This window comes from Eubalaena glacialis, chromosome 8 (genome assembly GCF_028564815.1).
Source record: "Eubalaena glacialis isolate mEubGla1 chromosome 8, mEubGla1.1.hap2.+ XY, whole genome shotgun sequence".
In the NCBI taxonomy this organism is placed as follows: domain Eukaryota; kingdom Metazoa; phylum Chordata; class Mammalia; order Artiodactyla; family Balaenidae; genus Eubalaena; species Eubalaena glacialis.
In genome coordinates this window covers 114,472,270-114,484,753 of record NC_083723.1, presented here as the reverse complement: position 1 = coordinate 114,484,753, position 12,484 = coordinate 114,472,270, and the positions used below count along the sequence as shown (strand labels likewise).

The 12,484-nt window shown below is 41.3% G+C and overlaps 1 protein-coding gene across 5 annotated transcripts in view; it reads left to right on the top strand.

Annotated features, from left to right (window-relative positions):
- Positions 1 to 12,484, top strand: part of HIPK2 (homeodomain interacting protein kinase 2) — a 188,209-nt gene that overhangs the window by 151,275 nt on the left and 24,450 nt on the right. For 2 of the 5 annotated variants that reach the window (XM_061198803.1, XM_061198801.1), the window contains exons 8-10: positions 380 to 587; positions 1,678 to 1,799; positions 9,848 to 9,990. In XM_061198803.1, the coding sequence (XP_061054786.1) occupies positions 380 to 587; positions 1,678 to 1,799; positions 9,848 to 9,990 (473 nt within the window). The remainder of the gene's footprint in view (positions 1 to 379; positions 588 to 1,677; positions 1,800 to 9,847; positions 9,991 to 12,484) is intronic. The other 3 variants (XM_061198806.1, XM_061198805.1, XM_061198802.1) reach the window with 3 other exon arrangements.

The following is a 12,484-nucleotide window of genomic DNA, read 5'->3' as shown; positions in this document are numbered from 1 at the left end:
GGTGGTTATGAAAGTGTATGTGTCCAAGTGGAAGGGCAGAACATAAGTCGTTTAGCCGATTTTTAACTTTGCAGTATTCAGACATGATATGCAGGCGTCCATTTGCATTTGCAGGCCCCATAAATGTTAGGAACAGGCCTGAATGTAAGCACCGAAGGTGGTTCTGTGTCTCATGGGGCTGCGGATGCCTGCTTTTCCCTGAGACTTTCCAACTGTATTTCCACTCCCCTCTGTTTTTGCTTTTTCGCTCTTGGTTTTCCTTTGTTTGTTTGCTCTTCTTTGAGTTCATTTATTTGATTTAGATTCGTGTCTCCCAACATGCCACCTCCCTCATTTTTTATTTGTGTTTATTTTTGTTTAATCCCCACCATTCCTTTAGGCTCCCACCTCCACCAGTGCCACTATTTCCTTAGCCAATCCTGAAGTCTCCATACTAAACTACCAATCTGCACTCTACCAGCCCTCAGCGGCATCCATGGCTGCGGTGGCCCAGCGGAGCATGCCCCTCCAGACGGGAGCGGCCCAGATCTGCGCCCGGCCCGACCCCTTCCAGCAAGCGCTCATCGTGTGTCCACCCGGCTTCCAAGGTAAGGCTGAGCGGACACAGCCTCTCACTTGCTTCCAAGAGGACCACCTCTGGGGCACTGGCCCCCAGACTCTTCTGTCCTGCTAAAGCCCTCTTCATTTCTTTTGGTGAGAGCCCTGGCATCACTGAACTTGAGGGCCCCCGTACTGCGGCGGCCAGCCTAGAAACAGTGGGACTTTACGTTTCGGCACCAAGTCAGCGCCTTGTTATTCTCATCACCTGCCAGTGGTTTCGTCCCAGGCCCAGCTGCTGTCTGTAAATCAGCCCATTGTGTGTGTTCCCATTGTTATGCTGATGTCAGCTCTTGCATTTCCTCACATGGAATATCCTCTGTGTGGCTTATCTATAAAAAATTGCCGATCTCCGACAGCCAACTAGTCCCAGATCTTGTGAAGAATATAAATCTGTCTGAAAAGCATTTCCTGGACACCACCCCCCGACCACGTCCCCACCAGGTGATCCTTTGGCCATGCACCCCGGCACTCTTCTCCTGAAAATTCTAAGCTGGAGTTGACTGCTTGGTTACAATTTACACAGAAAGCTCAAGAATTTGTTTCTGAAACCCTCCTGCTGTAAGTCTACATGGTTCAGTCTGAATCAGTGCAATTCCAGCCGCCTCGCTCCTCCCCCAAGGCCTGGCTTTGACATACGCAGATATATCTTCATGTCAAAAGCAGTTGTTTTCCTGTTGTAATTTGCCAGCATAACTGTTCCACTTTTGGCTTTAAAGATTCCTTAATTTGACCTAGTCTTTGAAAACATTCAAGGCTGTTTTCGTGGTTTTTTTAAATTTTAAGTTAGAGGGAATTCCCTGGCGGTCCAGTGGTTAGGACTCCACGCTTTCACTGCCAAGGGCCCGGGTTCAATCCCTGGTCGGGGAAGTAAGATATCCCGCAAGCCATGCGGCAAGGCCAAAAGAAAAAAAAAATTTTTTTTTTAAGTTAGAAACTAAAGGGGAGACTTCCAAAGGACCAGGCGGTATCTAGTGCAAAGGGAAGCTGAGAGCTGACACAGCGGGCTAGGAAGGTTCTCCTCATCCAGCTGTTTCCAGCCACTTAGCCCGTTTCCCCCTTGCCCGTTGTCTGGACTAGGATTGCAGGCCTCTCCCTCTAAGCATGCTGGCTACTCTGTGAGAATGGAAAACGCAGTTCCCATCGTCACTCAAGCCCCAGGAGCTCAGCCTCTTCAGATCCAACCAGGTCTGCTTGCCCAGGTAATTCTTTCTTTATTATTACTGGTATTACCATGATCCATGTTGCTAATGTTGTTCACAAAAGAGCTATATCTTCGCTAATTCCCTCCCTGGCAATGAGTTAGATGCTTCAAGTCATTAGAATATATCAGTAATATTCTGAATGATCCCCAGGTGAATTACCTTCCTAAGTATCTAGCTTACAATTACAAGAAGAAATTTAGACACAGGGAGAGTCTGGGGAAATTATTATCATTGTATCTTTGTAATGCAAATTAATATGGGAGACCTAAGCTTTAATCCTAACTCTCTGTGACCCAAGGCAAGTCAGTTAGCATTTCTTCCTTGTAAAATTGAAATTATTTTTTTTAAGCCAAAAAGAGCCTTGGAGATTATCTCTTTGTTTTATAGTTGAAAACCAGGATCACAGAAGCTTTGGGATGGAGCCTTCCTTATCTGTTCACACAGGTACTCTGATAGATTCTTAGAATGAAATCACAGAGGTGAAACTGGTTGAAAATTTGTAAAGTGTTGTGGAAATTTTAGGTAACCATAGTGGTGTAATGATAATAGTAATCAATCCTTAATGTCACTTGAACCTTAATAACAAATACATCCTCATTATGCCAGGCACTTTACAGTTGTTATTGATTTAATCCCCACAACATAGTAAGGTATTTGTCTCCTTTTGACAAATAGGGGAAATGAAGCACAAGCACTGGCTCAAAGTCACACGGCAATTAGGTGGCAGAACCAGAACAGAAACCCAAGACACCAGCATCTGTATTTTAACCACCATGCTGTACTGTGTCTGTTGTTGGGCGTCAAGGACAGCTTGACCAAAATGTTGTTAGTTTAGAAGCACTTTTGTTTTTAAATAAAGTTGGTTCCCAAAGACACTTACTTATGGTGTCTTTTGTTGAATAGAAGTTTGGGGGTTTAATTTTAATATAGTCAAATTGCATAGGTCTATTTTGGACTCACTTTATTCTATTCCATTGTCCTCTCCAATATCCTATTGTCTTAACTATTATGACTTTAATATATGTCTTGTATCTGGTCAGAAAAGCCCTGCTCCTATATTGTTCTTCAAAATTTTGCTGTCTATTCTTATCCCTTCGCTTTTCCATGTGAATTTTATCATCACCTTTACATAAGAATTTTGGTTCCAAAACAAGCCAAAACAAAACCCAAAACCCTGGTTTGTATTTATTGGACTTCCATTGGATTTATATTTACTTTTAGGAAAATTGACATCCTTATAATATTAAGTCATCCCTGAACATGGTATAACTGTATATAAATTACCTTTTATTCCTTTCACTAAAGTTTTCTTTTGTTAGAATAATTCCTAAATATTTTACAGTTTTGTTATTAATAACTTTATTAACTGTATGTTCTAATTATTTGTCTTTGGTTCATAGGAATGTAACTGATTTTTCTTTATTGAGTTTGTTATCTAGCAATCCTTCCAATCTCTGATTAGTTCTGATTGTTTCTGTGAATTCCCTTGGATTTTCTATGTAGACTATCTTTTCATTTACAAATGATACAGTTTTGTTTCTTCCTTTACAATCTTTATAACTTTTATTTATTGTTCTTATATCACTGTGCTGACAGCCCCTCCAAAACAACGTTTAATAACAATGTTAATATTGAGCATCCTTAACTTGAACCTAACTTTAAAGGAAATTCTTCTAGCTGCTTGCCATTAGGGATTTTGTTTACTCTGAAGAGTTGAGAGGGACACTTCATCAAGTTTGCTAATTTTTTTAATGAATTAATATTAAATTGCATCAAATGTTCTTTCTTCATCTATTGAAATACTCCTGTGTTTTTGTTCCTTAATCTGTTAATGTACCAAGGTACTTAATAGATTTTGTAATGTTAAACTATCCCTGTATGTCCAAGGTGAACTTTATTTAATCATGTTGTGCTTGATGTGTTTGTATGCTTTTCAATTCTGGATAGTTTGCGAACACTATAGCTAGTATTTTTGCATCTATGTTCATAAGTGAGAAGTGGCATGAATTTCTCTTTCTTGTCGAATCTTTATCTGCTTTGGGCATCGAGATTACACCAATCTCATAAGATATGCTGGATATTATTACCTCTTCTTCTGTTTTCTGGAACAGCTTGTTTGAGATTGATATTAGCCATTCTTCATCTCTTTGTTCTTATGTCCAAATTGAGACTGCAAATGACCACTAACAACAGCTTCTGATGGCACAGAAAGCTGTGTCTTGCTGAAAGTTTGTAAACAGAGAACCTTCAGTGTATAAAGCACACCTTCTACTCCTTCCTTTGTCTCTGGTCCTCATAGCTCCCTTTTGTTTGCACAGCTTGGTAGTAGGGAGTTCAGAAAAGGCCCTGGTAGATCAAGAGAACCACAGGTCCCTCCAGGGGCAAAGCAGCTTGCTCATACTTTATCCGACTGGCAGAAATCCAGGCCATTTTCCCAGTGCTGCTCATCTGTGAGCCAAAGCCTGCAGAATTCACATGTACTTTAAAGGGTACTTATAGATCCTTCTTTGTGTTTGCACACTTAACTCTAGTAAGCCAGGAACCATCTCTGAAAGAAAGAATACTTGGCATCTCTTACTAGCTAAAATAGACATTCTTCATTGTTCAGTTTGGTGGAAACCAACAGGCTCAGCACTTCTGAATTTGTTTCAGTCCTTTAATCATAGCAGGGAAGGGCTCTACCTATTGCGTACTTGAAAAGGAGTCCCGAACATGCTGTAAATCTCCAAGTGAATTTAACCTAAAGCACTAAGTGAGAAAGTGAACAACAACAAAAATACATGTACAAGGATTTTAATTGCTACAGTGTTTATAACAGGGAACTGCTGGGAGCAATTTGAATGTTCATCAGTAGGAGATTTGTTAAATAAATTGATACATGCATAAAACGGAACACCATGTAGCCATTAAAAAGGACATGGTAGACCAGTGTCTTGACATGCAGAGACGCCTAAGAGAGATTAAGTTTAAAAAAAAAAAAAAAAAGTCCTGACCTATCCAGCATCACTGTGTGACTTTTTATTGGTTGCTTTTGATTTTTCTGTCACTCAATTCATGCCAGTATGTTAGCCTATTAAGGTCGAGCTTTCCTAGGTTTTTGGGTGGTTTTTTGTTTTTGGCTACGTTGGATCTTCGTTGCTGCGCACAGGCTTTCTCTAGTTGCAGTCAGCGGGGGCTACTCTTCATTGCAGCGCGTGTGCTTCTCATTGCGGTGGTTTCTCTTGTTGCAGAGCACGGGCTCTAGGCGTGCGGGCTCAATCGCTGTAGCTCGCGGGCTCTAGAGTGCAGGCTCAGTAGTTGTGGCGCACGGGCTTAGTTGCTCCGCGGCATGTGGGATCTTCCCGGACCGGGGATCGAACCCGTGTCCCCTGCCTTGGCAGGCGATTCTTAACCACTGCGCCACCAGGGAAGTCCTCTCCTAGGCATTTTTTAATGGTCCCTCCAAAGGACGAAAATAAGCTAACTTCTGAAACTAGTAGGGCAGCTATAAAGAAAAAAAAAAGCAATAATTAAACATGGAAGCTGACGCCTTCATTCTTCTTGGGATAAATTTCTAGGTATCAGGCAGAGGCACTCCAAAGATTATTACTTTAAACATATCCCAAAATTCTATGTATTTCCTTTTATCTAAATAGTTATACCTTTTCAAGGAGTTTATCTGTGAAAGTTTAAAGAGTCTTTTAAATCCATCCCTCATGTTAGCTTTGTTTGCTCTGCCCTTTTCTGCCCCACCTCCCAGCAGCATCACATGTCCCTCAAAGGGAAACACTCTCTCTGGGGCACCCCAAAGATGTGTTCGTAGAAGAAGAGGGTGTAATCACACCCTCTCATTTCAGTGACACGAGGGTGATATGGATTGCCTTACCAGTAACGTTTTTTTGGTACCGCCTAAAAGAAGCTGTCACCTCTGTCCTTCCAAGCCCCAGCCCAGAGCTGGCATCTTGACCACCATCAGAAACTGTGAATGAGTAAGTAAAGGTAGAGAGATGGGAAGTACAGTTCTTGATTGATACAGTATTGAATTTATCTCACTTTTCAAATGGCAGGATCCCAAACCCCCTTTGACCCTTCAGAGCCCCCAGGATATGGAGATTTCTGTTTGCCAGATCCTTGTAGACTCTGCCCTGCCATGAAGAAGTTTTGTGCATTCTTCTAGCCAATCAGCTTGTATCACCTGAACCCCTTTAAATGTTTCCCTAAGGATAAACCACTGGCTTGGGCTCTTTAAACTGTTCAAAATACAAAACTTCAATGCTTCTCAAAACCCTCTCTGGTTATTTCCAACCATTCTGTTTTGCTGTCTGTGTCAATCTTGCTTGGTGCCTGATATTGTTAATGAATAAGGAAGACTTTTTCATACCACTTTTATGCAGTTACCACCAACACCTGATCCTGAGTAGGGCCAGCATTTTTATGTATCATCTGCATAAAAAGAGGTAGGGGCTTCCCTGGTGGCGCAGTGGTTGAGAGTCTGCCTGCCAATGCAGGGGACACGGGTTCGAGCCCTGGTCTGGGAAGATCCCACGTGCCGCGGAGCAACTAGACCCGTGAGCCACAAGTACTGAGCCTGCGCGACTGGAGCCTGTGCTCCGCAACAAGAGAGGCCGTGATAGTGAGAGGCCCGCGCACCGCGATGAAGAGTGGCCCCCGCTTGCCACAACTAGAGAAAGCCCTCGCACAGAAACGAAGATCCAACACAGCCAAAAATAAATAAATAAATTTTAAAAAAACAAAACAAAACAAACAAAAAAAAACATTATAAAAAAAAAAGAGGTAGTAGTTTGGCTGAGAGCATGGGCTGTAGAATTCGACTGCCCATGTCCAGGTGCCAGCCCCACCACTTACTGGCTGTATGACTTTGGGGAAGTTATTTTTGAATTTAAATTTAATTAATTATTATCATCGATATTGTATCATATTATTTTCAGCTGAGCCTCATAATATACTATGATTCCATTTCTTTTCCTGTTCAACTTGTTTTTCCTGGAATTAATGGTAGTCTCATCTTTTCATTGAGTTAGTTTCCTCTGTGTCTATTATTATGCAGCCCCAAACTCTTCCAGAGCTCTAAAAGGCTTGTGTGTTTGATGTGTTGATGTGTTTGAGCATATTGAGTTCAGTGGTTGTTATTTTTCTCTCTTTCTGAAAGCTTTTAAGACTCTCCTTGTCTACAGTGGTCTGAGATTTCATGACTGCATGTTTTCTTGTGAGTCTTTTAGAATACATTGTCCTGGACAACCTATTTGCCCTTTTTACCTGGAGAATTTTATTTTATTTTTGCCTTTGTTAACTTCTTCCCTTCCATTTTCTGTGTTCCCTCTTTGCGGAATTCTTATTAATTAGGTGCTGGTGTTTCTGAAGTGATCTAATGATTTTCTTATCTCCCCCCCCCCACCCTGCCCACCTTTTTGTCTATATATTCTATGCTACTTCCTAATATTTTCTCAACTCCATGGAATTGTTAATTTCTGTTGTCATAGTTCTCATTTCCAAGAGTTCTTTCTTGTTCTCTGAATTTAGATATATCTTCTTATACATGATCTTGTTTCATGGAGATATATATATATACTTTTTTTTTTTTTTTACCTCTATGAGGACATTACATATTTTTTTGAAATTTTCTTCTGATTCCTACACTGTTGTTGTTTCCTCTGAGTTTCATTTTTTTGTTTTAGTTGCTTTCATGTTAGAAGCTTCCTTTAAAATCTGGCGATCCCTGGCTGTTCATTCATATCTAAGACTGAAGCACTAAAATAACTGGAAAGCTTCAGGGGCAGGGCGGTGGACTTCTCCATAGCTGAATGTGGGCTTCTTTATAGGCCAGTAAGGAGTGAGCTCAGCATTTTCATTGGCAGATCTCCTCTCGTCAAATGTATCTATATTTTTTTCTCTTGGAATAGTCAGTTTCCCTAGAGAGAATCCTCCAGGCTCCTGCTTTGAGACTGGGGGGGCCGGGTAATAGTTCTGCATACCAGGGATCTGGGGGTGAAGGCATCTCATGGTTTAATATACAGACTTGTCCTTAGATTCCTTCAGTCTGTGAACTCAGTAATCGCCCTTCTGTTTAACAGCTTCTGAAATTTTGTTAACTGTTATTGTCACTTCCTGTTCTCTTTGTCCTATGGATCTATATATTTTTTTCATTCCTTCACTGTCATTTTAGTTGAGCTTAAAGAGGGAGAGCAGTAAATGTATGTTTAATTTACCATATTTCCAGGCAAGCTATTTAACTTCTCTGTGTTTCAGTTTACTCATTTGAGAAAAGGGAGGGGAAAATAGTCCCTACCTCACAGGATTGGTCTTAAGATAAAGTCAGAAAATCTATTTATGGTCTTAGTTCTATGCTTGGCACACAGTATGCATCCAGAAATATCAGCGCTAATCTTATAAATTATAAAGTAGTAATAAATTATAGAAATATCTGATGAAGTATTGTCTGAAATGAGTTGAACATATCAATCAGTGATAGAGGTACAAAAATATCTCTCTTTGAAGTAAAATGTTAATATTCATTTTAGGGAAATAGGGAAAAAATAATGTCCTTAGCTTGATGTCAAGATTTATTATTTTAAAATGACATTAGTCAAAACACATGCTTTTTATGAGACCTGAAATAAGTTCCAGGCAAAATCAGTAGAAATCTTACTGCCAGTGAAACTGTTATTCATTTAAGCTTTTGAGCTCATAACTGTTTCAATCAATTAAATTATTTTTCTGCTCACTGTGTTTGAATTCAGTAAACCTGAAATACAGTTAAGTATAGTTAATTGCCTTGGTAGAACTGCTTCCTTCATTTCATCAACAAACATTTATTAAGCATTTACTGTTTTATCTGTGGTCCCTGAGCTTTCTGCCTCTATCAAAAAAGATCAATAAGCAAACAGGCAATATCTACAAGGTATAAGAGATTTCACTGGGTCTCGTCTGCAACAGAGATGACAGGATAGACCAGGTGAACGATCCGCTCAGGTCTAAACTGCGGCTATATCATTTTATACACATCACTGTTTATTAAGCCTTGACTCAAATTTGTAATCCATTTCCAGAAGTGCTTGTTTGTACATGTGAGCCTAAACACATGCACAGTTTGTGGAGCACTACATTATATTACCCAGTGTCAGTCATCTACATCCTGATGGAAAGAGAGATATAACTAAGATCCCAAATCTTTAAGTCCTTGACCTGCCCAAGAGGAATTTTACCTTAGTGGTGTTCCTTCAAGTGTCCAACTTTGGACAGCTGTGTTCAGTGTGAATCATTTAATAACCAAAGGCAAGCAGAATAGTGTTTGAAGATACAGAGAGCTCAAAACACAATACACGCACATGCACGCACACGTGTAAGTCTGTTCAAGGAGGAATCAAGAAAGTTCGTTTTAGACTTCTTAGGAAAAGCTTAATATTTCCGAAGAATCAAGCTGTGACTTCCTCACTGTCTCATTTTTGCTTTGAGGAAGTCAAGGTAATTCTCAGTTAAGCTTAAGGTCCCAGCTAAGAATTGTACTTCACACTTGCCTGCCCTCAGTTGCAGGCAAGTATCAGATACTTGGGTGATCTCAGAATTATGTTAACTTAGATTCAGAAGATAACACAAGTTGGACCTCTAGATTCTGGCTGATAAACAAAAGGCAAAATATTAAATAAAGGATACTAGACAGAAAACTTCTTGAGGGCAAGAAGTTACCCTTGTATGGCCCAGTTCAACTTCCTCAATCTCTTGCACATAATTGTGTGACAGAATAAATCAGTGAATGAACTCTTGGAAATTTTAAGCATTGTTCATTAGAGCAAATTTATAAATAAATCATTCTTCAATGTGAATGAATTGCTTCCATACAGTTCTTTGCCCATATACTTATTATCTTCTATTGACGTCCCATGTGCTAATTTTATCTCCCCTGGTTTTTGAGGCCAAAGAGCAGGTCTCCACTTTCACACCTATCACAGGGTCCCGCACAACCCTGGGCACAAAATAAGCGCTTGACTCATGCAGATTGATTTTATGACTAACGGACATGGTGATAGCAAACGTCCTCTGTCCTACAGCAGGCCTGGCCAAGTGGGACCCAGCAGATCCTGCTTCCCCCGGCGTGGCAGCAGCTGACTGGGGTGGCCACGCATACGTCGGTGCAGCATGCGACTGTGATTCCCGAGACCATGGCCGGCACCCAGCAGTTGGCCGACTGGAGGTAAGCAAGGCAGCAGGCATGTCTGGGATGGGAGGCATGTCTACCACTGACCCAGAGAGCTGCCAGGCTGGCCTGTACCAGAATCCCCTGCTTTTTAAATTAAAAAGATTATTAGGTGGAATAAGACTACAGTGTAATGAGAGGTTATTTTTAAATAAATGTGTACCAGGACACTAGAAATCAGCTTCATTACATTATGGTCAGTTGTCGTTTTCAACCCAAAATTCAGTTCCGTTATTTGATCACCAGTGTAATTCACCAGACTTGGCTTGGGATGATTTTTTGGTTGTTTCTCAGAATTAAATTCCACTCCCAGAAAACAAAGATTTGTCACCAGTGAAAGGATGCGGAAGAGACTCCCCGGGGCTCCTATGCAATTCCAGAAAGTGTTCTCGAGGTGTTTTGAGACGCGGGCACACTGGAGTCATAGCAGACCTCCCGGGGGAAGGCTTGACAGAAAGGGCTTTATTTGGGATGATAAACTCTGGTGTGTTTGCTGAGTGTGTCTCCTCAGTTGACAGTCATATCTTCGAGATCCAAGTGCACTTTCCGCAGACCCCAGAGGCATCCAGCTGACAGCCACCAGCATGCCACACCCCCTGCATCTGTTTCCAGAAACCCCCCACCCCCTCCCACTCGCCAGCTTCATCACTGACACATTGCTCCGTTGTTTTTATGGCCGCTTTCCACTTTTCCTTGTACCTGCCACCCACCCCATCCCAACACCACCACCATGCCCCCCTGCACCAGTGCAGAGCCAAATGGCAGCCCCCAAGTTGTCCCCAACTTCCCGTGGCCCTCTGCACTGTCTCTCTTTCAGCCCAAACATCAGGGCAGGTCACACCCCTCACCCTCTTGACAGTCTCCATACCAACCATGGAGCCTCCTGACAGCTCCTTTTCTGACCTGAAAGGCTACTGTGAATGAAGAGCTCTGGATAAAAGGTAGAGAGGTAGAGAGGCAGGTCCCCAGTCCAGCCTCAACTGCAGCTTCCTCTGTTCTGCCGGTTAATTTTCTAATTACTAATTTACTAATTCTAATTTAATTTAGTAAGAAGAAGAGAGGAACATGGGCTGTTTATCACAGCCCCATTCACTTCCCACTGACAGCACTCCCCCTACATCTACCCCCACTCATTGGAAGCACTTTCAAACCAGGTAAAACTGGGTTCATGTCTGGCCCTGCATGACCTGGGAAAAGTTACTTAACCTGTATGAGCCTTGGTTCTTCTTCAGTAAAGCGGGGATAATCATGTCTATTCATAGGATTGTTGGGAGGTTTAAATTTAAGATAAAGAAACAAAGCACTTGACTGAATTTAACGTACCATACCAGCGCCTGGTACATGACAGGCAGTAAATAGATCTGTTATATGCCCTTCCCCCGTTCACACTGGTTCATGCTCAGCAAGACCACCTTCCCTCTTCAGCTCATTAGGGACAGCCACCAAGTGGAAAGCTGTCTGACCAGTTGTTTTTTTTTCCTCACCCCTTCTTCTCCTAAAAGACCACACATACGCTGTACTCCTTCTTTCCTTTGTCTTTCAGCATTTCTAGCTCATTGAATTTCAGCAATACTCACATACTCACTCACTCATGCATATTTTCTTATCCCTCATCCCTCCTCATCTCTTATCTGGTTACCACAGAAGACACCTAAAGCCAACACAGTTTCTTTTCAGTCTCTTCTCCATTTCATGTGTGGTCCAAAGAACATCCGTAATCATAGCTAATAAACAAAAGAGAAGTACCAGTGCTAGACCTGTATCAAAGGAAAAAGAGTGCCATGTCTGTAGATGAAATAGCAACAAAGTAAAGAAGCTACAACATCAGTTTCTAAAGTTCATGTAAATGTCCAAAAGACTATCAAAATCTCTACAAAAGTGTCTCCCTACTTCTTTTTTTCCTATTCATCTTTCTCCCTAAGTTTCAAAGATAAATTTCATAATATTTTAAAAATTCAGATGAATTCTGTAGCTTTTCATTTTATTATGTATTAAATGGGTTTTTATGGGCAATTCTCTTAATTCATCACTACTCTTCATATTTCTGTGGGAAAATAAGCCTTTGAGCGCCATACAACCCAGATCCCGTATAACCCATTTTCAGGATAATGGCTGGCAGTATTTCTTATCAACATGTGTCTGACGTTAGTAATTTTCACTTAGTACCAAACGCTGTACATGTCTAGTCAACCTTCAGTTAATCTAATTGTTCATTCAGGAAGCGTGTAACTCAATCAGCTGCCACACGCCTGAGCATTGTGCTAGCTGCTGAGAAAATTCTAAAGTGTTAACACTTCCTAACGCCAGAAACATATGGCTCCCAGGCTTCGAAGTTTGTTTTTCACATAAACTATAATATCCTCCCTTATAAAATGGTATTACTAAGATATCCTGCCTCCCTCACGGAGTGGAATCACCCACTGAAGGCACTTTGTAAATTCTAAAATAAAATACACAGCACAGTCACCTGTTCAGGGACTTGAAAAGCTGG